Consider the following 23995-nt stretch of genomic DNA (forward strand, 5'->3'; position numbering starts at 1 on the left):
TTCATTAAATGTCATGTGACATCCAACTAGTGACCATGTTGGGTGAACGGAGCCTTCAAATAACACAGGATAAATTATACAGAAGTATGTGGCCAAGTCCAGGACTCATAAGGGTTTTCAAGTTCGTAAAGTTGGTATGTTTACAATCATACGAAGGTTGTTGTTTTTTCCAACTCAAAGGATTAGATCTTATTTCAGCTTGAGACTAGAGTCAGCCGGTAGCCTTCAGGAATGTAGTCAAATACCTCAGAAGCCTGGTCATGTTCGCTTGCTAGGCCCCTTAACAAAAGCTATCTCAATCTTATTCTGTGTGATGTAATCAATATGGTGTTTCCCTATAGTCTGTGGTCTTGCTGAGTATCATGGCATTTAAAAAAAGCATTCCATAGTACTTGACTCAATAATATAGTTGCTAGCCCAACTGGCATGTGACCAAAACACTGGAGCTATTTTTACCCACTGCCCACACACATTCCGCTTACAGTGTCAGTCAGGTTTAGGGAACTTGTCGCTTCTTGTTTTGGATATCTCATAGGGTGCAATTCTTTGTTGTATGAGAAAACACCCACATGATTCCTACTGCAGTAATGGCTGGCTTTCAGCTGTGGTGGGTGGGAGTGGAGTGATCTGTATAATTTGATCCAAAAAACTGCTTTGCCTTGAAACCTCCTGCAAACCAGGTTCGCTGCTGCCACAATCGCTGAGCATCAGCCAGGGGGATAGCCAGAGACCTGCTGTGTAGCAGCCAAGACAGGGGTGCTAATCTGTCAGCACTGTTTAGGGCAGGCATAGGCAAACTCGGCCCTCCAGAGGTTTTGAGACTACAAATCCCATCATCCCTGACCACTAGTCCTGTTAGCTAGGGATGGTGGGAGCTGTAGTCCCAAAACATCTGGAGGACCGAGTTTGCCTATGCCTGGTTTAGGGTATGACTACAAATGATCACAAGCCCCTCACATTGGTGTGTGTTCTTATGTGTCAGCAGCAACAACACAAGGTGCTGTTGGCCCTTCAGAAGTCATGGACTTGTATGCTGTCACCACAGCTGGGCCTTGCCATGGAGCTGTTTTCTTCTGAGTAAGGACATCCTCATTCCTTTGTTTTTCATGATCACTGGCAGTGTAAAGTACTGACATCAGATTTAAAGACATAATATTTTTTCTGGACCACCAATTTGGCAACCATATTTATGGACAATTTAACATGTCTCAAATAAAATTTACATATGGACGGGCTACAGTGAGGAATGGCCTATACACTCTTTAGTGGCTGTCTTTTAAAATAGTATAGTATAAGGCTGTAAATACCTTGTTGGCTTGCACATGTCCACTAGCTATTCAATCAGTGATAATAATGGCAAAGATCCCTAACCTATCATCTCTTGGTATGAGCTTTCGTGTGCATGCACACTTCTTCAGATACACGTGTATCTGAAGAAGTGTGCATGCACACGAAAGCTCATACCTAGAACTAACTCAGTTGGTCTTTAAGGTGCTACTGGAAGGAATTTTTTTATTTTGTTTTGACCATGGCAGACCAACACGGCTACCTATCTGTAACTATCATCTCTTATTGATCACCAGTTTCCATAGCACTCTATTTGCTTCTCATTGGTCGCATCCAAATACTTCCCAACAACCTTCACAAACTACAGTTCCGAGGTTTTTTGGGGGAAAGCTGTGACTCTTAAATTTCCACAAGAATTCTTTAAATCAGGCTTCCTCAACCTCGCCCCTCCATATGTTTTTGGCCTACAACTCCCATGATCCCTAGTTAGCAGGACCAGTGGTCAGGGATGCTGGGAATTTTAGTCTCAAAACATCTGGAGGGCCTAGGTTGATGAAGCCTGCTTTAAATGTATGTGATGGATGTGCCCTTCATTGATGGCCTGCAATCCTTCATGTGAAAATCATACGATGATTTCAGTTTTTTTCTACAAGTATTACTGTAGTACACTAAGGCTGCAACCCTGTATATGTTTTCCTGAAAGTAAGGCTAATTGAACACAATGGGGTTTAATTCTGAGTAGACATGCCCATCATAGTAACTAAGTAGGTGTGGTTGGGAAAACAATGAAGGGCAGGGATGAATTTGGTCTTCTGCAAAAGGAAGGCATATCATGAAGCAAATGATCAATAGCTTGAAAAAAATGTAACCAGGAGAAATGGCAAGGCCCACTTTCCCCAAATCATCTCTTTTAAATTTTATACCTTGAGAGTCTGCTCTAAAGGTACTCTGCTCTTAACCACCTGAGCTATCACAATCTTCAGGAAAATAATGTATGGTAATTGCTGGCAAGAGTAGCCAAGTTCACTTGCAGAGTTTTTCACATGTCAACCCAAGTGTAGTTGATAATAAGACAGAAGAATGCTTGAGGGACAGCAGTGTTTTGGAAAGCCAACAATTATCCAATGGCAGCTTAAAGTTATTATGATCTGACAGACACTTGCCAAGGGCAGTGCATGCTAAAAATATACCCTGCACACATTCCTGGGTTTTACTACCAGGACGTTATGATGAACATAGACTGCAGCCCAACTTCAGAGTATCTTAAAATTATTACTTCTAATCACATACAGACACTTAAGCTGTGCAGTAGTTCCTGCCACCTTCATTTCCTCCCTTTGCATTCAAGGATAGCTTTAGTCTGATTGTGTTGATTGGAGCCTATTGATTCACAGAGTCTTGGGTGTTGCTGATGTTTTAAAGGAAATCCCTTGGTTCCAGCATGCAAATGGATCTCCCTGCTACCCCACATACATTAAGTACATACAGTATTGTCAGAGCATTCCATGGTAGATCTTCTGCATATCCTTTCAGGGAATCTCATCTCCTGGAATTAGTCTAGCAGTCACATGCTCAGATGGCTCAGATCTTCCACACGATGTATGTGTGTGAAAAGACACACTACAGGTATGCTGTGTATCTGAAGAAGTGTGCATGCACATGAAATCTCATACCTAGAACTAACTCAGTTGGTCTTTAAGGTGCTACTGGAAGGAATTTTTTTATTTTGTTTTGACCATGGCAGACCAACACGGCTACCTATCTGTTACAGGTATGCTGGATAGAGTACCCACAGCTAGGGGGATCAATCTGAATTAGTTTGCACTTGAAGGTGAAGCAAACAAATGAGCACTTTTTGAAACAATGAACAAACACAGCCCTACTATGAGATTTGCACATCTCTGAATTTTGCAGTACGAGTTCTGCCAAGTAACATACACAAAAATGCAAATACCAGGCTAAAGTGTGCATAAAATACATATCTTTATAAACATAATCTACAAAAATGCATTATATTAGGCAAAATTGCATTGCAAAATATGTATATTAGGAGAAATTCACACTAAAATACCGGTGGATTTTCATGGGAACTTTTAAAAACAATATTCACCAACCAATATGGAAAAATGGAAAAAATTAACTTAAGACTAGAAAACTGAGAAAATGAGAGACACCAAAATAGATTGATTCGCCCATCCCTATCCACACCACACCTTGAAGTTTTGTATATACAAACCTTGTGGACATTAGCCCAGGCATTGACAATATGTGGCAGGACGCTCCTGAAGAGCTGATTCTCCTGGCTCCTATCCCTTCATTTCCAGCTTTAGGATACTGCTTGTGATGGGCTATCTAAGTTTCTTCACAGCATGGGTACCTCTCCCCTGGGATGCACAAGACATACAGTTTGGGATGCACAACTGAGGGACTGTTCTGTGAATCAGGAAAGACTTCATTCAAATCTGTCGTTGACCATAAGCTACTGCTTACCTTGCAAGTTTGGCATATGGATTGTTGAGACAATGGCCAAAAATGTTCATTTACCCACCACTTTATGAACCCCTCCTTTCTTTCTGCCACACACCAGTTTTGGCACAGAGACTCTGACTCACATAAAGCTTGGGTACCTTGGAATTTGCTGCAACATCTGAACCAGGGAACTCTGGTTTAGTGTCAGGAATAAACCAGATAGTAAATCAGATTGTGGTTTATGAAGCTATGGACGAATGCCCAAATTCAGTCAACACATAAGAAGAGGGTGGTAATCTAAAGTGTTATTTAAATGTGAAATATTAGATATATATTTTTAGAATGAATACTGCACCACATTGTGTTTATTGTGAAGCCAAAATTATTACAAGGTTTTGCTTTCATTGTCAACATCCATATCTTCCTCTTTAACAAATGCATTTCCTGAGCACAACTGAATCAGAAAGCCATTTCTAATAAATATTCATGATAGCCTCTCACTACCACAAGTACCTGTGTAGCAACAGCCAAGAGGGTGAAGAATGAGATGCTGAAAAGTGATCAACAAATGCGCTCTCAGTAGCAAAGGAAGAAGGCTGCAAAATCAATTCAGCTGTAGAGCCAAGATGAGATGGCTCAGCAAAAGCAAAGTGCTCAGGATTGTTTTGGGAAATCATTACTGCAGCTTGTTTTGGAATCTAAAATACACAAGCTTAAAATGCCATGATAGAAATAATATTCTCTTTCAGCAGTTCCAGAAGAAAAAAGTGTCCTCACTGTGAGATACTCAAGAGGCATAATGAACAATTTAAGACAGAAACACTCACCGGGGGGTGGGGGTGGGTGATGACAAATTTCAAAGATAAATACAAACAATCTAACACTTGTCATGAAGCAAGTGATATATGGGAGAACAATCATATACCAATGAACTCTGAAGTTCATTAGCATTTACTCTTGAGTAAGGGGGAGCTCCCGTTGCTCGGTCCCTGCTCCTGCCAACCTAGCAGTTTAAAAGCATGTCAAAGTGCAAGTAGATAAATAGGTACCGCTCTGGCAGGAAGGTAAACGGTGTTTCCATGTGCTGCTCTGGTTCACCAGAAGCAGCTTAGTCATGCTGGCCACATGACCCAGAAGCTGTACGCCGGCTCCCTCGGCCAGTAAAGCCAGATGAGCGCCACAACCCCAGAGTTGTCCGTGACTGGACTTAATGGTCAGGGGTCCCTTTACCTTTACGGATGTTTAGCAGGCTTTCCAAAACTGTGGTCCACAAATGTCAGTCAGGTGATCTGTAAATATATAATAAAAATCATACACCAACTAACAGAGAACATGACAATTGTGAAAAAAGCAAAAAAAGGGGGGGGGGTCTGCCAAGACCCTTAATAATTTTGGTGTATAGGATTCCACAGTGCTATTCTTCTAGAAAACAAGGTGCCAGAACTCACCATGAATGCCTCCCTTGTTCTCTTATGATGGCAATGGCATCCACCTGAGAGGTGCTGGAACTGAGTTCTGGTGAGTTCTTGCTAAAAAAGAAGCCCTGGGATTCCAGCCTAAAAGGATTAATCCTAGATGGGAGTTGGGGAGAAGCACATTGAATAGCTAAGGGTCTAGAGATTCATAAAGGAAGATCCAGGTAAAAGGTGATTTGATATTTAGATAGATAAATTAAACAAATAATTGTATCCAGTATAAGTCATACTTACAGTGGACCTCAGCTGGTGATATTCATTAATTAAATGAGTCTACTCTGAGTATGGCCAACAGATACAACCCACAGCTTATCTGTAAAAAAAACCATATGAAGTCCATTCTATCATAGTTGAACCCTTTCTATGATGCGGGTGGCGCTGTGGGTTAAACCACAGAGCATAGGGCTTGCCAATTAGAAGGTCGGCAGTTCAAATCCCCGCAATGGGGTGAGCTCCCTTTGCTTGGTCCCTGCTCCTGCCAACCTAGCAGTTCAAAAGCACATCAAAGTGCAAGTAGCTAAATAGGTACCGCTCCGGCAGGAAGGTAAACGTTGTTTCCGTGTGCTGCTCTGGTTCGCCAGAAGTGGCTTAGTCATGCTGGCCACATGACCCAGAAGCTGTCTGCAGTCAAACACCGGCTCCCTCGGCCAATAAAGCGAGATGAGGGCGCAACCCCAGAGTCGGCCATGACTGGACCTAATGGTCAGGGGTCCCTTTACCTTTACCTTTATGAGCTGAATAGAGAAACAGATAAAACACTGGCAACAAGCAGATTCCAGCATTTAAGAATCAAGTATGCTTTTCTTTGTTTGGTCTTATTCTGATTTGTGTTTCCCAGTCACTTTAGAGGCATGAGAAAAACAAGAAATGCGAATTTTACCTTTTTAGTGGTACCTAGTTTTTGCACACACCCCTCTCTATCCTCCATCTGGGCAAGCAATAAGCAGTAAGGAAACATTCTAGCCAAGGAAAAATATCCCAGAAGGGTGCAAAGTGAGGAGGAAGGGTGAGGAGTATGGCCTGAGAAGAGTCCTGAGGGCCAGAAAGAGATGCTGTGGACAGGCACATTTGGTCCCCAGGCCTGAGTATCCCCATCCCCATGCAAAGTGTGATAGAACAGTGGTAGCTTTTAGATGGATTTGTGTCTATCTGATAATTTACTTTGGGGTGTGGGAGAAATGATCTGGCAAGCCAAGGATGTCCCAGCTTCTCAGCTGGGCGGTGCGAGCCTTTGATCTTAGATGACAGCAGGTAGCATTGCCCATCACTATGCCTTCTTCCAAGACCCAGCAATTCCCAAAGAGAATCTATTTAACGATGCAACTGCAATGAGCTGCTTTAGAACACACTTGTACTGTGTCGGAATGAGGACGGTAATTGCCTTCAGCTATCTAAGGAGGGTGACACTGACAGAAAACAAAAGTAAATATTTAATACTGAAAGGAGTGCATAAATGTTAAGGACTAAGTACATTTCTAGATCTGCAAGGGCAATTAACTTTTGGCCTGTTTAGATGTTGCTGGAACTGTCTACATTAATAGCCTGATTTATAGAGGATGCCTTGTAAGCTTTTGCGCTAATGCCTCTTTGATTGTACAATTGTTGGAACTATGTATGCTTGCCAGAACAATAACATTTGAAGGGCTGGGTTTTAAAGTTCACAAAAATGCAAGTGCAGAATTCATCTCTTGTGCAACTCAGAAAGGATTCTCCATATTCTGCATGACTGACCCAGAAATGCTTTTCTTTTGCTGGGGTAGGATGTTTCTGTTCTAAGTGATTGTCCTGGAGTCAAACCTTGATTCTAAACTACAACTTAATTAACCACGATCTTAAAAAGAACCTGTTTTGCCAGCGCTTTAAGCATGACTCAGTGTCATTGTGAGCAAAGGATGCTTTGTTCAATGTAGAAACATGAAAGGGACTGACTATATCATTAGAATACGCCATATTATGTAGATTTACTTCTAGAACTTATATGTCCACCAAATGGTGGAAATGTGAGCATAATCTTACCATAGGAAGGATATCGCTGGGAAGGCAAGTTGCAGTCAACATTCCTCTTTGTAACCAGTACTGACCCATCATCCTTCCTCTTAATGCTTTATATGCCAATCCTTTGAGATCCCATACTCCTTCGATTTCTCCTTTGCTACCTCCCTCTCTTTCCAGATTTATCTTCTCTGTTCCTTTCGACCAGGGGCAGGCAGGAAACTTTGTTCAGCCCAGTAGCCACAGTCCATCTTACACAACCATCTAAGGACAGTGGGGAAAGCTTGCAACAAAGGTGAGTGGAGCAGTGAGTGCAACTCTTATCTTTGCACAGTCAGCTATATTCCAGATGTGCAAAAGTCAAAGATTTCTATACACACCTCTCTCCATCCAGACAAGCAAAAAGCACTGTCAGAGTCTAAGGACACATTCCAGTCAGGCCAAGCGCTTAAGGAGAATGTGGAACAGGACTTGTGATGGATTAGGTAGAGTCTCAATGGTCAGATAGAAAGGGCTGAAGGGGCACCTGCCCACAGGCTAGAAGTTCCTCATACCTGTCTTATATCTCTGTCACCTCCTCTCTTTCATCAGCCTCCAGTTATTCATATCCCACCTTTCTGTCTCTTACCCTTCTGATTCCTCTGCACTGCCTTTCCTCCCTGCTTTCTCTTACCACCTTAGCTTGGCATCTTTACTTCTGTGCCAATTTGTCCAGTCTAAATTCATCCCTCTGCCTCTCGGCATCCCGGTCTTCAATCCTGCTCAGCTGTTGCCACAGAGTTTAAAGATTTGTAATCATGCAAATGGGACTGTATAAGAAGGTTGTTGTTGGCATCTGTCTGTCTCAGGAGGAGTGCACCTTTAAGGGGTGAAGTCAAACTGTCAGAAGGTTGAAGCACCAGCTGTGGCTGTAGAGAAAGCTATGGGAGAGAGATGGGAGAGAGATGTTTTGTTGCAGCTGGGGCAGATGGAGGCAGCTAGTTGTGTTGATGCAGATGCACCATGGTGTTTCTTCTCTCTGTGCCCCTCACAGTGGTTATTCCTCTTCTGCTCACTATTATGGACCTGACTGCCATTGGTACAAATACTTGCAGCCCTACTTATTCTGTCAGCTATACTATTTTTTAACCACTGCAGTTCTTAATAGGGGAAGTTGAGGACGTTATTCTTGGATGTTAAATGTTCCCTCCGGACTATTAAGTCTCCCTTCCTTTCAGATTTTTGATATCATAGCTTTTCTCTTGTTGGGCTGTGAGACCCCACATGCAGAACTCCATCTGTGGGCTTCACCTAGTGCTTACCTAGGGCCTTAAAGTTTTTTTTAAGTACTTTTGAGTAATCACCTTCTGCTGTTGTTTTATGCTGTTTGTTTTGCTGATGGCTGCACATTGTTTTAATACATTGCACACTGCCTTGCAATAGATAATAAAGGACAGTATAGGAGTTTTTTTCGAATAAAGATTGCTCCAACCTGTGCTTGCAAAGTGGCTCAGTAGAAGAGGGCATGCAGTAATACAGGCATACAGAACATTATGTAGCTATGTGTTCTCAACTCAATCTACAAACCCATCAAAAAACAATTCTTACTAGACTAGCTAATTCTAAAAAAAAAAGTCAATGCATACTGAGTTGACAAGTAATTGAAGAAGTTGCCTGTGCCCGCATATCTCATGAATATTATACGGTTCAAAGTATTAGTCCTTTCACCCTAATTCACACACTAACAAAATTTATACAATAAATACTAAAATGAGGAAATAGTCACAAGAAATGTTATAAAATTTATCTTCATTTTTGTCAACGTTAAGGCGGTTTTAAAGCAAAATGAACACTAAATTAGAAAATAAAACGTGATTAATTGAAATCATATGTAAACTCTGGACTAGCACAATTGCCATCTGCAGAAGAAACTCTGACTCATTAATCTCATGCGTATGTTTGAACAAGGTCCAGAGTCTAGTGGTTGTGTTTATATGATAAATTGGATGGTAAACTTGACATAACTCATGAATCACAGAAGTCAAACAATGCAGAGTCACAAATAGAAACACCATACAGTCTGCTCCCCATTCTTCTTCCTTATATATATGAAAAGAAACTTCACCATGGTCCCCACGTTGTACAATCATGTGAACCTCATTGATTTCCAAACAAATAACAGCCTGTTTGACAATGAGTTCAAATGTCAAGACAGGTCCATTGGCCTTGATGCTTCACTGTTCAACTAGGCACACAGTCAGAAAAGGATAATTCAGTTATTCCCTCATATACATATTTATTAAGAAACTGAGATGACATTTCTCTCCCATTTTCAGTAAGAAAGCAAATGTAACTTTTACTAACTCTGGAGAGTAGCAATATGGTTGGTGTAGGTCAATAAGCAGATAAGTTTTGAATAATGTGCCCCTGTTCTTAAGATATTTGAATTGGATGCAATCAGAAAATGTATGATATTGAAAACTAATGTAACGCCTTTGAAAATGACAGGCAGGAATCCAGGAGCTAGGGAGGCTCACAACTAGGAATGGAAGGATCTGCCAATTTCCATTCTCCAGTTTCTAATTTTTCCCAATCTTAAATTTAGTTCTTCACATTTCTACAGCAACTTGCCATTTTAAAAAAAGGAATGAACATTCATCAGCACTTTAGTTTGACTTTCTCCTAATAAACCCAGTTTTGTATGCAGTTTTAACCAATATGCATATTTTTGCTAGCAATTTTCCTGAGACTACAAAGCCATTTCCGACCCGACTGGGAGGAGAGGGGGTTGCAGGCAGAACCCTCCTCCCACTCACGCGGGGGCGGGACCTTGCCCCCACGTGAAGAGGGAATCCCCGGGCGTGCCTTCCACCCCACCCGCCAATCGGCAGGCCGGGGAGGTGTGGCCTAGCCCATTTAAGGCCAGGCACGCCCGGGGACCGCCCTCTTTCACCTTTCCCGGCCGAGCGGCATTTTTGTATGCTCTTTTGAGTGATTTGTTTATGCATGCTTTCTGCTAATACACTGGTACCTCGGGTTAAGTACTTAATTTGTTCCGGAGATCCGTTCTTAACCTGAAACTGTTCTTAACTTGAAGCACCACTTTAGATAACGGGGCCTTCCGCTGCTGCTGTGCCACCGGAGCATGATTTCTGTTCTCATCCTGAAGCAAAGTTCTTAACCTGAGGTACTATTTCTGAGTTAGCAGAGTCTGTAACCTGAAGCATATGTAACCCGAGGTACCACTGTACATGCATTTTGTAAATACTGGTTTGAAAACTGCATTGCAAAATTCAGATTAAGTCAAGTTTTAGAGGATTTCTGCTTTGATTTTCATAGTGTTTTGGAAGGTGTGAATTTGGCAGAGTTACCTATAAATGTGAACTGCATTGAATTTCTCCCCATTGAATTTCTCCCCATCTTCACATAACACAGTATCTAAGTTTGTGATAGACATCAGCCATTGTCAGTGGCACAGTTCTCAGCATTGACAGGTATGCCCACCCTCACTAGGCAAATCTAGTGGTGACAGAACTGTCCCACCCTCCACAGATCACTTTGGACAGATGGATGGCTCCTATGGTATCAATGATTCCATTCAAAGGAAGAATTGGGAGCACACTCTAAGAGCGTTCTCCCAATTCTTCCTTTCTTCCTTTGCAGTCATGGCTTGAATTCAAGTTTCCACTCCACAAATTCCTGCCAAAAACAAAATGTAACTCTTGCTTTCAGCAGGCTCCACCCAGGAGCTGCTAAGTGGAGTCGATCTCGATGGGACTTGCAGCTGGCACAGAAATAAAAAAGATGCAGAACCTCCTGCATAGAACCAATCCCGGCAATGCTTGCATTTGGCACCAAATTCAAAAGGTGCTGAATGCAAACCCTATGCTCCAAATGATGTCATATAATGCCAGCTGTGGGGCAGACGGATGTGGTGAGGGAAATTGTCTTATGGGCCAAACTAGGACCACTGGCAGGCTTTATTCAACCCATGGTCTGGAGGTTCCCACTTCCTAGTTTATGGCTACCATTTGCATGTTTAAATGCAAGGCTGAGTTATGTATTTTATAAAAATGCAGCCCAAAGTTCACGTTTTACCTGGAGGTACGACTGACCCACTGAACTCAGAGGAAAATACTCTTAAGCAAACATGCATAGAACTGCAGTTGTGCAGCCCAGTTCTGTGTTTGTTTATATAGAAGTAAGCTCCACTTTGTTCAGGAAAGCTTACTCTCAAGTATGTACTTAACAGAATTGCAGTGCTAGCCTTGCAGTTAATTATTTACTTGGGACAAGTAGCAATTCCTTCTGGGCAACTAGCCTGCTATGCCTGCTGCACAAGCTTCTGTAAGCTGTGACACATGTGCAGATGTTCTGGTCTATGGGAACCAGCGTATTATCATTCTTATTTGTCTGATGAAAAAAGATATTGTAACAGGATGCTATTAGGACACCACATGGAGACTGAAGGCTCTTCTATTGATTCATTGCAACTATTTGGGCTTCTGCCTCCAGTTCAGTGGAATGCAAACTTCTGTGTCATAGAAGGAGGCTTATTAAAACATGAGTCATATTGGAAAACCATTACGTATGAAAAAGAAAAAAACGATTTTGAAAATTTCCAGCCAGAAAAGTCAGACTGATAAAAACAAATAATATTTTATTGCCTTTATATAAATGACAGCAATGAAATACACAGCGCACAATCTATCCAAAATAAAGCAATTTTAAAATTATTACAATAGGAAATATTTAAGCAGGTGGTTAAGTCTGCTAGTTTAATTCAGTGGCAGTTAATAGTACTACACTTTGGCCTGGCTTGTCCGTAGCAATTGACATTCTTGAGCAGTGCTCTTCCTGTTGACTTCAGCTAAGTGTGATTTCACACACACAGAAAAGCTTTTGCATACTGAATGTTTACAACAGGGCTAGTTGCAGTTTTTTATTAGATCATGGCATCTCAGGCAGTAGGTCTCCTTAGTGGTCTTGGGAGCAATTGTACAGTTGTTCACACAAATGCCCCAGATATCCAATGGTATGGTTGTAGTGGGTACAAGCAGACCCAGCCAAATCAGTAGTAGTGAACAAATAACTGAAATAATTCCTCTAAGATCTTATATGGCAAGAAAGGAGTCTGTGATACAGAAATGGTGTCGGTCAACACTGCCTCCAGTCAAACTGGCTGGATGATTACATGAACTGTTAATGTGTCTTAGAGCCCCCCACCCCGCAAAGTGCCATTTTTAATTTCACTTGGTATGACATCAAGAAAAGTCAGAGGAACACATTTTGTTTCTTAACTGGCTGAGCCCCACCTAAACTGGGAGCAGAGCATAACAACCTCTTAGCCATTTTCCAACTCAAACTAAAGTTTTCAATCCAACACATCAGAAGCCAGCAGAGACACCCACGTTATACTGTCTTGTCTGGTATTTTACATACTGAGATTACAGGGTGAAACACAGAATGTATATATAGATGAGTAAAGGGAAACTAGGAGTTACCTAAGTAAATTAAACAGAAGTTATGTTACCAGAATAAAACCTTGTTGAAGAATGAAACATAGCACATCTTATTCTTTTATTTATGCTTGGATTTAAAATGGTTATGTTATTTGCCTATTTAACTGTGATGTAATTCAGGCACTACTTCCTGAAAACTTGTTTGCTGCAATTCTGGCTTCATCCTATTAGTTTCACTGTGTAGAATGACCTTTGCTCATTAGGTACAATCAATTACTAGGGTGAGAGGCATCTTTAAATATTTATGAACATTTGCATTATCAAGATTACTGCTCCTCATGAAAACTGCATTAGCACACAACAACGCATATTTTATACACACACACACACACACACACACACACACACACACTGTATAATACTCAACAAATCAAGATTCCCCCACCATACTTTTGCAATATGGAAATTTGGATGGAGCTTAGGGCTTACCTTTTGTTCTAGGTTTCAAATATATATTAGGAGCATGCATAGGTTGAGCAAATAGGACTGAGCAAACCTGTGTGCAGGTTTTCAGACCAAACCTTCAACCCCTTACTTCAAGCTTTGGAAAATGTGGTGCTGTGTTTTTAAATTTCATTTTAAATAGCTTCATTTCCTCCCATTGCACTATTTTTGTTGCTCCCTGCACATTTGAACATTCTATCACTATCCCTCCCCAAAAGCACACATTGACAAATCTGTGGCTATTAGTCAAGAAAAATCAGCCATAGTTAGCCAGTGGCCTTGATTCAAACATTTACTGCTAATAGCCCCAATTAACAATAATTCACTGCATGGCAGCTGTAATTCGGGCCTAATCCTCATGACCATTTTCTTACAAGGTGAGCAAATTGCCTGTTGAAATTGCCCCTATTAAGCAGCAGGCAAATTTATATATAATCTATTTATAAACCCCTTTTTATTATGCCAGGCTTCGAGCATTGAAGCTGGCTTGAGCAGTGGAAACACCCAATGGACATCGAGAAAAATGGCTTTGAGGGTCAAAATGCAGAGCTAAAATAGTTGTGCTTGAACACCTTCCATGGGTGTAGCCGGGTTTTAAGTTGGGGGACGAAGAGCCTCAGTTAGTTTAAGTACTTTTATTGATTTACTTGATTGGGGGGGGGGGGGGAGCAGCTGCCCCGCCTGCCTCCCTTGGCTCCGCCCACGCACACCTCTTTGTCCAATAGCCACTGAGGTAATGAGGTCTCCCACTCTCAGACGGGGGCGGGAGGATTGCCTTGAAGACCAATCAAGGAAAATGCAACTGGCGGCGTCTAAACCTAAGGGGAAGAGAAGCGCGCGCTTCTCAGGAATTTCCACAGCTCCTCCAAAGCACCGAGAAAGGTGCACGAAAAGGGCCGGGGTGTGCGTGGGGGGGGGGTGGTGCACCCCTCGCCCTTCAGCTTCTGACAGGATTATTTTAAAAAGGAGGGCAGGGGGAGACCGCGTCAGCAGCTGCAAGAGCCATGTGCAAAAGGCAGGCAGCAGCGTTGCGGCGTGTTTTCGTTGTAAATTTCAAGCAGCAGCTCCCTCCAGCCGGTCGTTTGTTGCTCCTCCTCCCGCTTTTCTCTCTCGCCTCGCCCGCGCGCCCCGCCCTCTCTCCGGCTCTTGCCGCAGCTGCAGGAAGCCAAGCCCCGCCCTCTCATCCCCGCGTGCGACCGACCGACCGGCTGGCTGGCTGGCGGGCGGGCGAGTGAGGCAGAGAGAGAGCGAGACTCGGGCCAGCCCCATTGTCTGCGCTGAGGCGCCGGCGGGAAGCGCGCGAGGAGCGAAGGCGCACGACCGGTCTCCAGAGAGCCAGGCGAGCGCGCGCGCACATCGCACACGCAAGCAGGCAAGCCAAGAAGCTGCGCCCGGGCGCGATGCGGGGCGCCAGCCGCCGCTTTGCAGCTGCCGAGAGGCTCCCCCGACACCCGGGCCGGGCTCGGGGCAGCGGCAGCTGCTGAAGAGGGAAGGAGGCCGGGCCGGCGCCGGCGCCCCAAACTTCGCCCCTTTGCCTGGACAGGGCGCGCCTTTTCTTCCTCCCTCCCCTCGCCGCCCCATGGAGACGCTGAGCGCCGTGCGGGCGAAAGTAGGGGCCAGGAGCCCCGGCGGCTGCGAGGCGGGCGGCACCGGCGAGCCCCAGCCCGCGCCGTCTTCCAGTCCTGCCGGCCGAGGCTCTCCGGCGCACCCGGCGCCGGACTCGCCCGCTTATCGACTGGAGGATCTGGAGACCTTAGCCACTGTTGGTGAGTGAGGCTGGGCGCCAGCCAATGAAAAACAAAGGAAGGGGGGATAGAACGTCTGCAGCCGCAGCCGCCCCCCCATGACCACCCACCAGGTTTAAGAGGCGTCTCTGACTGGCAAGGGACACCCCCCTCCTTTTTAGCGCCCTCGCGATACGTAATTCTGGTCACCTCTGGACTCACAATGCCATACCTCTGGGGCGCTCCCTAGACCAGGTAGTGAAATACAACCTTGCGGTGTCCCTCCTTTTGGAGATCATTCTCTCTGAGAGCCAAGGCAACCGGAAAGCTGTTGCTACTGCTTTCCTTCCCCAGGGCAGAGCCCCAAAGGATGCTGCCAGCTGCTAACACTGTGCCATCTCCACAAGCATGGATGGGCGCACCTCATGCCCAGGAAACAGTTTGTTTCTTTGGCGTCCAGGCTCACTTCTTAACACGATCTGGGCTTGGTGTCTTCCTTCCTGTTTTCGTATCCGGAAAGCTTCCCCAGTACTTTTTATCAGAGAGAAACAGAACAAGCTTTTTGCAGATGGCAGTTGAGAAGCAGGCAGGTGCCCAGCGGTGCTTGAGAACTGTCAAACCCAATGTGGAGAAGTCTGCTGTTTGGTCTCTGTTTTTCTGCCAGTAGTCTGGATTTTGCCCAAATCTGTCTGGTGGCAAAAAGCTGAACTGGTTTTGTAAACAGTGTGTGGTCCTGTTTATCCCAGAAACTACTCTGAGTTTGCAACCCACAAACCCTTTGAACAAAAATATTAGCATGTAAATTGCTCTGAGTCCTGGCGACATCATTGAGCTTTCAGCCTGTTTAACTGAATAATATGCTGTTTAAGCAGTGCATCAGTCATAACCTTATGTTGCAAGTAACTTTGATGCTTGCTTTCACAAGTGTTGTGTGTGAAGTAATTATGCAAGTTGATGTATGTTTATAGCTCTTTATGCTTATACTGAGTGTGTGCGCTCTTCCTACAGTTCGCTTGCAAATTCCATCCAAGCTCCTGTTAATATTAAACATGGCTTGCAACTGTGGGCTTGTTCTTCTGTTCAGCGGCTCGGGTTTCATGATATCCAAAGCATTTTAGTATTGCTCACGTGATGAGCTGGAATGTGTATTCCATTTTAAAGGCAGATAATCTGTCAAATCTTAAACAGGACCCAGGACCAAGGGAGTCTTTCACTTGGACATGACTTTCTTCCCCAAATTTCCCCTCTTGAGGGATGTTTGCATCTGATCTGCGTAGATGGTTTTGTTAGCAGGCATTGGCTGCAGTGGGAGAGGAAGGAGAAGGGACACAGGGGAGGAGAGGATATGATTACAGTGCCATATGACACATGGGGAAATCTGATGTGAAATACTCTGTAAGAGAGGGCACCTGACATAAACAACCGCTGCCATTTGTTTCGACTTAAAAGGCCCTTTCATACATTACTCTCTGTATTTTGTACAGTAGATCCCAACCTCTTGGTGCCTAGCACTGCTTAGGGTGGCGAACACCAAATAAAACCTGCCATCAGATGAGTTCATATTTATAAAAGTACATAGGAGGGGGAGGGGCAGAGTTCCTCGTTGCATGGGTTGTATTCAGTATGGCTCTAAGGTGATTTCTTCTTGCACAACAGAATGTTCTGCTTGTCTCCTCCCCCTGGCTTTGGAGCCCACCCCCCAACTGCTCAGGATTTCCCCCCAATCCTCTGGAGCAGATTTGGGGATGGCTCAGAGTCCATGAAGGAGGAGAGAGGATCTCGTTGCATTGGCGCTAATGCAGTGGTACCTCAGGTTAAGTTCCGGAGATCCGTACTTAAACTGAAACTGTTCTTAACCTGAAGCACCACTTTAGCTAATGATGCCGCCAGAGCCTGATTTCTGTTCTCATCCTGAAGCAAAGTTTTTAACCTGAAGCACTATTTCTGGGTTAACGGAGTCTGTAACCTGAAGCGTATGTAACCTGAGGTACCACTGTACTTACACTAATGCACAAATGCTGCCCTTGGAGAAAAGTGTATGACCATAAGTGTCATTTGATATAGTAAAATGAATTGGTGTAGGTTTAGGGGCACAGCCAGCCATATTGAAGATACCCCATCCCACATATGTGCATTTGTTTAGTGACAGAGTAACATCTGGTAGCAAGGAATTCATACAGGTGAATGATCAGGCTGGCAGTGAAGGGGTGTATCTCTCTGCCCCTCTGCAAGACTGTGGGCAGGAATATAGCTTGCTATGAAGCTAGTATCCTTTCTGTCTGCAGAGAAGGGTAAGACAGTAGTACATCACAGCCACAATGAAAACACAGGGTACTAGGGTCTTACCTGGCTGGTAACTTTGGGGTTTATCTACAAGATTGGCCCATAATCTTCCTGCTACAGCTCTTGGGAAGCTATATTAATTTTTTGTGCCAGTGTTATTCTGATCAATTTGGGTCTCAGCTGGTGGATAAACAAACTGTTTTGTCTTCAAATTAAGGAATTTATAGCATGGCTTGATTTGCCTGCTAGGCACATGGTTTTCATGTAAGGTGAACCTCCTAAAAAAGTTCTGGCAACTAGGAGGGAGCTGTAAACTATATATGTGTCGAATGGGTCAAGAGGCATGATCATTATTGGATACCCTGGGTCAACTAAGAGCGTCTGCAGTAAGGGCATCCCTGGGGGCCATGTGATAGGTTGCATCTTTCCCTCTGGCATTGGAGAGGGAGTTCTGATATCAAAGCCTCCTTCCCCAACTGTCCCAGCTCCTTGTCCAACTGGCATTGATTGCAGTAGAGCCAAAAGGGGTGTGTGCTAGGAAGTGGCTTGGATCTGAATGATAGAATGCCCAACATACCAACATACATACCAACAACACACCACAAACGGGTGGAAGATTTAAACACACTTCTGAACAGGTGCTAAATCTCTCCATGGGAAACAATGGGAGAGAAAATGAATACTATTGACATGATATGTGAATGGATATAGGAACATCCCTCCTTCCTTGCTTCTGCCCTGTGGGTAGAGCCAGGCAGAGCTTTGGATGGGCTGTTAGCCATCTTTGTATTTCCTGCCACCAGTTGTTCATGTATTGTGTGTATACCTCCTGTATACACCGTCTGTATACCCAGACAGTGCTAAAATACATAATGACAGTAACTCACTTCAGACATACTATCAAAGTGTTGTGACTTTCATGACTCTATTTTTATCTGTAAGCTAACCTACCTTGAGTTCTGTCATGGACAAAGGTCGGGTAGCAGTGCTAGAAACTCAGATATATAAGCTAGGTGATAAATGGCTCCTTAAACTAAGTTGACAGTCGCCAAAACGAAATGCCTCATTGCCATTTTGGGGCCAGACGCTTCGAAAGTCATTTTCAATACGACCTTTAGGTTCCTGAAATTCATTCTGATTGTGGAGATAAAATATAATGGATAGGATTCTACAGAATGTGTTGCTAGTGTATGAAAACAGTCAGGATCCAAGGAATCCCCAGCATGCACCTCCAGATGGTGGAGACGTCAGGTACCATTCTGGTGCCTGGGCATCTTTACTTGGTCACAAGTGGCTAATAGCCAGGTGTAAAATGTGCCTGGTGAATTTCAAATGCTGTGGGGTTGGAATAAAGAAATAAAGGCTCTGCTAAATGACATTCACACATTTGAATGGGTATCTAAGCAATGGAACCCTTTGCATGCAGAGATATACACCCGTTGGTCAACTTGTTTAGATGCCCATGAGCAAACATAAAGAGTGAGAACTAGGAAGCTTTATGACATTCAAGGTGGGACCAGCAGGATGACATTCAGTGTGTGGACCCAATTCATATGTGTAATGTGCTTATTGGCTCATGAGTTAGTGCGTGCCTTGTTTAGAATCCTAGGATTTTGGTTTTGCATCCAAATATTTTTTCAAGATATGGAGGACTACTTGACACTTTTAAAGATGCAGTTAAACTTACTCAGGTAGACCATAACACATATTTTGATGGGGCAAAATGAGCGTTTTCCAAACAAGCTTTTGAAATTTTTTTTTTTTTTTTTTTTTTGCTGGAAGAAAAAAGATGAAATTACTTATTTTATTTGCTTCTTCGTGTATTTAAAGAAAACCATGTTCACACCTATGTCTTACATTTTCACCAAAGTTTTCCCTTAAAACATCAGTTTTATTATCCTGCAGAGTGTTATCTCAAATGAGTGGGATGGATATGCTGAGAAAATGTGTTGTGCTCTATCCATTTACTGAACATTTCAACTAGGAAACTGTCAGCTTAAAGCGTAGATTTGATCTTTAATTCTCTGAGCACTTGGGTGTCCTCCCATTGATACCAAAGGGAATTTATATAAAGTATAGCTTTGTGCACAGCAGAGGTAATATCACTCCTACATACCTAGTCAGAAATTTGAATTCTGACATGTGCTACACCAAATGCAAGCAGAACTACATATCTGCATTCATTTTGATGCTTGGAGCAAGTTCTCGCATTCATTTGATAAAACAGTATTTGTGACTGCACAAGAGAATTGAGGATGGAGGAGGCATACTCTTCAATTAATTGAACAAATATATATATATAATCTTAAGTAGCAGTGTTTCTCTGAAGTTTGGAATTTATCTCTTCAGATATTGTCATTATTTATGGTTCTTTTTAGTGGGTGTAACATCTGGACTGGATACAAATTTTTCTAGCTATGCCTCAAACACATGGCTTTTATTGGCAGTCAGAACTTGCAGAATAAGTAAGATCACTTGCTAGGGTTATTTGCATGATTCCCCTATGAAAAACATGGCACACTTATCTGGCAATAAACTCTCTTGAACAAAGTGGAACTTAACTATGAACAAACATACCCTGGATTGCACTGTAAATTTGTGACATAACCAAAAGGTGTTATGGTGTTGACTTTCTTTCTATTGGCCAAACCTATAATGTAACAATGGCTACAATTCTGTAGACAAGTTGTTTAAGTCCCATGGATTTAAGTGGGATTGAACCAGCCCAATTATGTATGCTTTAATCTTCAAAAATAAAGATCCTATTGTCATTCAGGAATCCCTGTGAATAGTTAGGAAATAGAAAATTGGCTGATACAATCCTTAAACAAGGAATTATAAAAATAGTGAATTGGGTGATTGTTTCAGCTATAGAATAAAGACACAGACTTTTCATTTCCACAACATAGCATACTGCAAAAAGGTTCAGGCAAAGGCAATTAATCCTTATGTCTTGTTTTACCCATATGTTTCCAACACAATTGCTTTCAAGTTGTACTGAGTTACACTAGAAACAGTCATACCTTGGTTCTTGAACAAAATCTATTCCGGAAGTCCATTTGATTTCCAAAACATTTGAAAACCAAGGCACGCCTTCTGATTGGCTGCAGGAGCTTCCTGCACTCAAATGGAAGCTGCGTCAGACATTCAGCTTCCGAAAAACATTCAAAAACTGGAACACTTCCAGGTTTTTGGCATTCAGGAGCCAAAACTTATGAGTACCAAGGCGTTTGAAAACCAAGGTACAACTGTATTATTACCGTATTTTTCGCCCTATAGGACGTACTTTTTCCCCTCCAAAAATGAAGAGGACATCCTGCGGTCTCCCAACCTGGTTTGGAGGCTGTCAGAGGGCTTCCCCCTCCCCCAGCCCCGCAAGCTCCCAGAGCGATGCCAAAGCTGCACGCAGCTTCGGCATGGCTCTGGATCCCGTTCTGGGGGCTGGGGCCGGGGGAAGCTCGGGCTTGCGGAGAGCTTCCTGTTCTGGGAGCTGGGGTCGGGGGAAGCTCGGGCTTCCCCCGCCCCAGCCCTGTGCCTGGGGGGGGGGATAATTCCCCCCCTTTATTTCCCCTCCCACCCAAAAAAATTTAGGTGCGTCCTATGGGCCGGTGCGTCCTATAGGGCGAAAAATACGGTAATTACATTTCTATCCCACCCTTCCCCCATAGAGCTCATGGCAGCATACATGGTTCTTCTTTTATCATTCTTTGTATTCACAGACCTGTGTAGTAGGTTAGGTTGAGAGACAATTACTGGTCCAATTTCACTCAGTACATGATATATCTGAATGGGGAGTTGAACCTGGGTCTGCCTGATCCTAGTCCAAGGCTCTAAGAACTACTATATGTTGAAGTTTAAACATGCTCTGATAGGTGGTACGACCTTGAGCAGGCTTTCTCAACTGTGGGTCCACATATGTTGGACTACAACTCCCATCATCCCTAGCTTGCAGGATCAGTTGTCAGGATATGGGTTGTAGTCCAACAACATATGGGGACCCAAGTTTGAGTCAATATTGTGGACTACAACTCTAATGCCTAACCACTTGCTATGCTGGCTGGATCGGATAGGAGTTACAATCCAAAACACATGGAGTCCACCGTGTTGGCTACCCTGATCTTGAAAGTGCAAATTTGTCTATAGACTGGTCCACAGATTTTGGCTACGCTTATGTAGTTAGTTGTTTCTGACTTCTGCAAAGTCCCTCTTCTCAGGGGAAGAGTTCTTTTATGTCTTGCTTTGCAACAGGCATTGAAGGAGAGCAAAAACAGCAATAGGCTCACTGCTGCTTACCTTTTCCTATGCCAGGCATGTGAAGTGGAAGAAAAGATCCACATCTCCACTGATAATCCTGAACCATCTGGCAGTGAGAACCATCTAGCACTGAGCTTGCTGGCTCAGTCTCTCCTATCGCTTGTGCCTTTCTAAAGTTTAGAGCAAAGTAAAGACTTGATGGAGAGAATCTTTGGAGTTGGGGAATGTTGGAAAGGAAGTCTCTCCCAGTGGCCATGTTTGTGGCCCTGTATTGCTATTGTTTGTCACTATGGTATATATTTTTGAATTTCTATTTTGTAAACTGCCCTGTGATCCTTGGATGAAGGGCAGTATAGAAATTTAATAAATAATAATAGTAATAAATAATGTTACTGTCAACATGCATGTATTGTAATTGTAGACTTTAGCCGGCTAGTTTTTATGCCTATAAGATAAGAGGTCCATTGATTCAATGGGCCTTAAGTGTTGTTGAGTCCTCTTTTCCCTCAGTGGTCCTGCAGTATCTGGTCTGCAATGCACCTTTCTCTACATGCTTCAACTTTTTTGATGCCGTGAAGTACTGCTCTGCTTTTAGTGTCTGCTGCCTGACCCTATGTTTACAAGTCTCTTTGTGATATTATCCGCGAACTGTCATAGACTTCTCATCTGCTTTTTCTTGCTTTTCCCTTGTTAAAAAGGGCCTTGTATAGTTACTCAGGGAGCAGATTGCTTAAGGGCATTGGCCAAACCTTTGATTTTCTGTTCAAAGATCCTTCATCTAAGTGAAATTGTGCTGGAGGATATTTACATTATGGACTCCTGAATGATACCTTATGGGTGCAGTGGTCACAGATCTGTAATGTTACGGCTTTTTCTTAGGGCTGAGTGAAAAGCATTCCAAATTATCCATGCTATTTGTGGGTGACAAAATTTAGAGGGGCCATTTTTGCTTAATATTCTCTGGGATGAGGAGGTTGAATTCTCCAATAGTTTGCATAGGGGGGAAAACCAAAAAGCACAGAAAAGTCATCTTGTGATTCCCACCCCCCAACTTAATGTTAAATGAAACACTGTTGTTTATATTGATAGATGAAGGACTCCATGTTGTAAGAGTAAGACATGAAGGAGTAGCATCAAACCATAAGTGCCAACTTCCTGGGTGCCCGAGCACCCACAAAATTCCCCATGAAGGGGCCGGGCACCCACAAATTTCAGTGCCAGGATCATGCACATTGCATGGCACCCATGGCCCTGGGCACCCATGGTCGCGGGGCCAAGCTGACACTCCTGCATTAAACCCATTTTTTTCCTTCAGCAAATATTAAACTATATTGGGCTGGATATACAGTTGTACTCAGAATTCCCCATTCTGCATACTGGGAAATTGTACCAGCTCTGTGCATGTCCTAAATATCAAGGCAAAATGCAATGATTTCGGGGCAAATGCACATATTCCCGAGTTGGATTGTTCTGTTAACATGGAATGTTGTGATGGACCCTGGAATCCCAAACCATTTGAATAGGTTGCAAGAAAGTTGCAACAACCCCCCACATTTTCTGAGAAATGAAACCAAGCTGGCCAGGAAAACTCCCAGAGCTTGAATGACAAGGGAGATTGCAGAAATAAGGTGAATCTTGTAGTCACTGCACACATCTACCACAGATTCATGGAGAATTCAGGAGAACTATTCTGCTGAGACATCCTTTAACATATTTGGGTTTCTTTTTTTGTGGGGTGTATATGTGTTGTGTTCCAAAGAAAAGTATATTACCAGTTAGTTCTCAGAATGTTCCTTTTCTGATATATTTATCAGAGTTCAAGCCTGGTTTTCAGCCTTTTAAAAAACTATTATATTGCCGCATCTTTATTTTCATAAGTGAAGTGTTATGCTATGTTGCAGGGCATGTTCTATTAAAAGAGAAGAGGTATTGGAAAGGACACTCGCAGCACAATCCTATGCATCAGAGCTTTCCAAACTGTGTGTTGTGACACATTAGTGTGTCAGCTGCAGTGTGTACAGTAGTTGTGTCATGCAAACACTCCCCACGCTCATCTCATGGCTCAAAACACTCCCCACGCTCATCTCATGGCTCAAAAGGGCTTAGTTTAACCTCTGGTTTGCTAGTAAAACTGAATTACTATGTCACGAAATGATGCAAAACTGAATTACTGTGTTGCGAAATGATGCATGTCCAAATATGAATAGTTTGGAAAGCTCTGCTATACATGTTTATTCAGAAGTTAGTCACATTGATTTCCATGAGGATTACCCTCAGTTAAATGGATTACCCTCAGTTAAACGGCATTGAATGTGTTGGCCTAGTGTGGGGCTCCGAGGTGAGCTTGGCTGTCTGGCTGGTGTACCGGCCACCTAGCACACCAGCAGCCACCCTGTCAGGCCTGCTGGAGGCGGTGGCTGGCTGGGCCTTGGAGTTCCCTAACCTATTGGTATTGGGGGACTTCAACATCCATGCTGATGCCACTCCCTCCTCACAGGCTCTGGACCTGGTGTCTTCCATGGCGACACTAGGGCTCTCCCAGTTTGTTTCGGGCCCCACACATCAA

At 43.4% G+C, this 23995-nt stretch overlaps 1 protein-coding gene across 1 annotated transcript in view; it reads left to right on the forward strand.

Moving 5' to 3' along the window:
• Positions 1 to 14345: 14345 nt before the first annotated feature.
• Positions 14346 to 23995, forward strand: part of PRKX (protein kinase cAMP-dependent X-linked catalytic subunit) — a 61793-nt gene continuing 52143 nt past the window's right edge. The window contains exon 1 of the mRNA XM_081858703.1: positions 14346 to 14934. Within this exon, the coding sequence (XP_081714829.1) occupies positions 14748 to 14934 (187 nt within the window). The 5' untranslated portion in view covers positions 14346 to 14747. The remainder of the gene's footprint in view (positions 14935 to 23995) is intronic.

Source organism: Podarcis erhardii, assembly GCF_964252035.2.
Source record: "Podarcis erhardii genome assembly, chromosome: 4".
Classification (NCBI taxonomy): domain Eukaryota; kingdom Metazoa; phylum Chordata; class Lepidosauria; order Squamata; family Lacertidae; genus Podarcis; species Podarcis erhardii.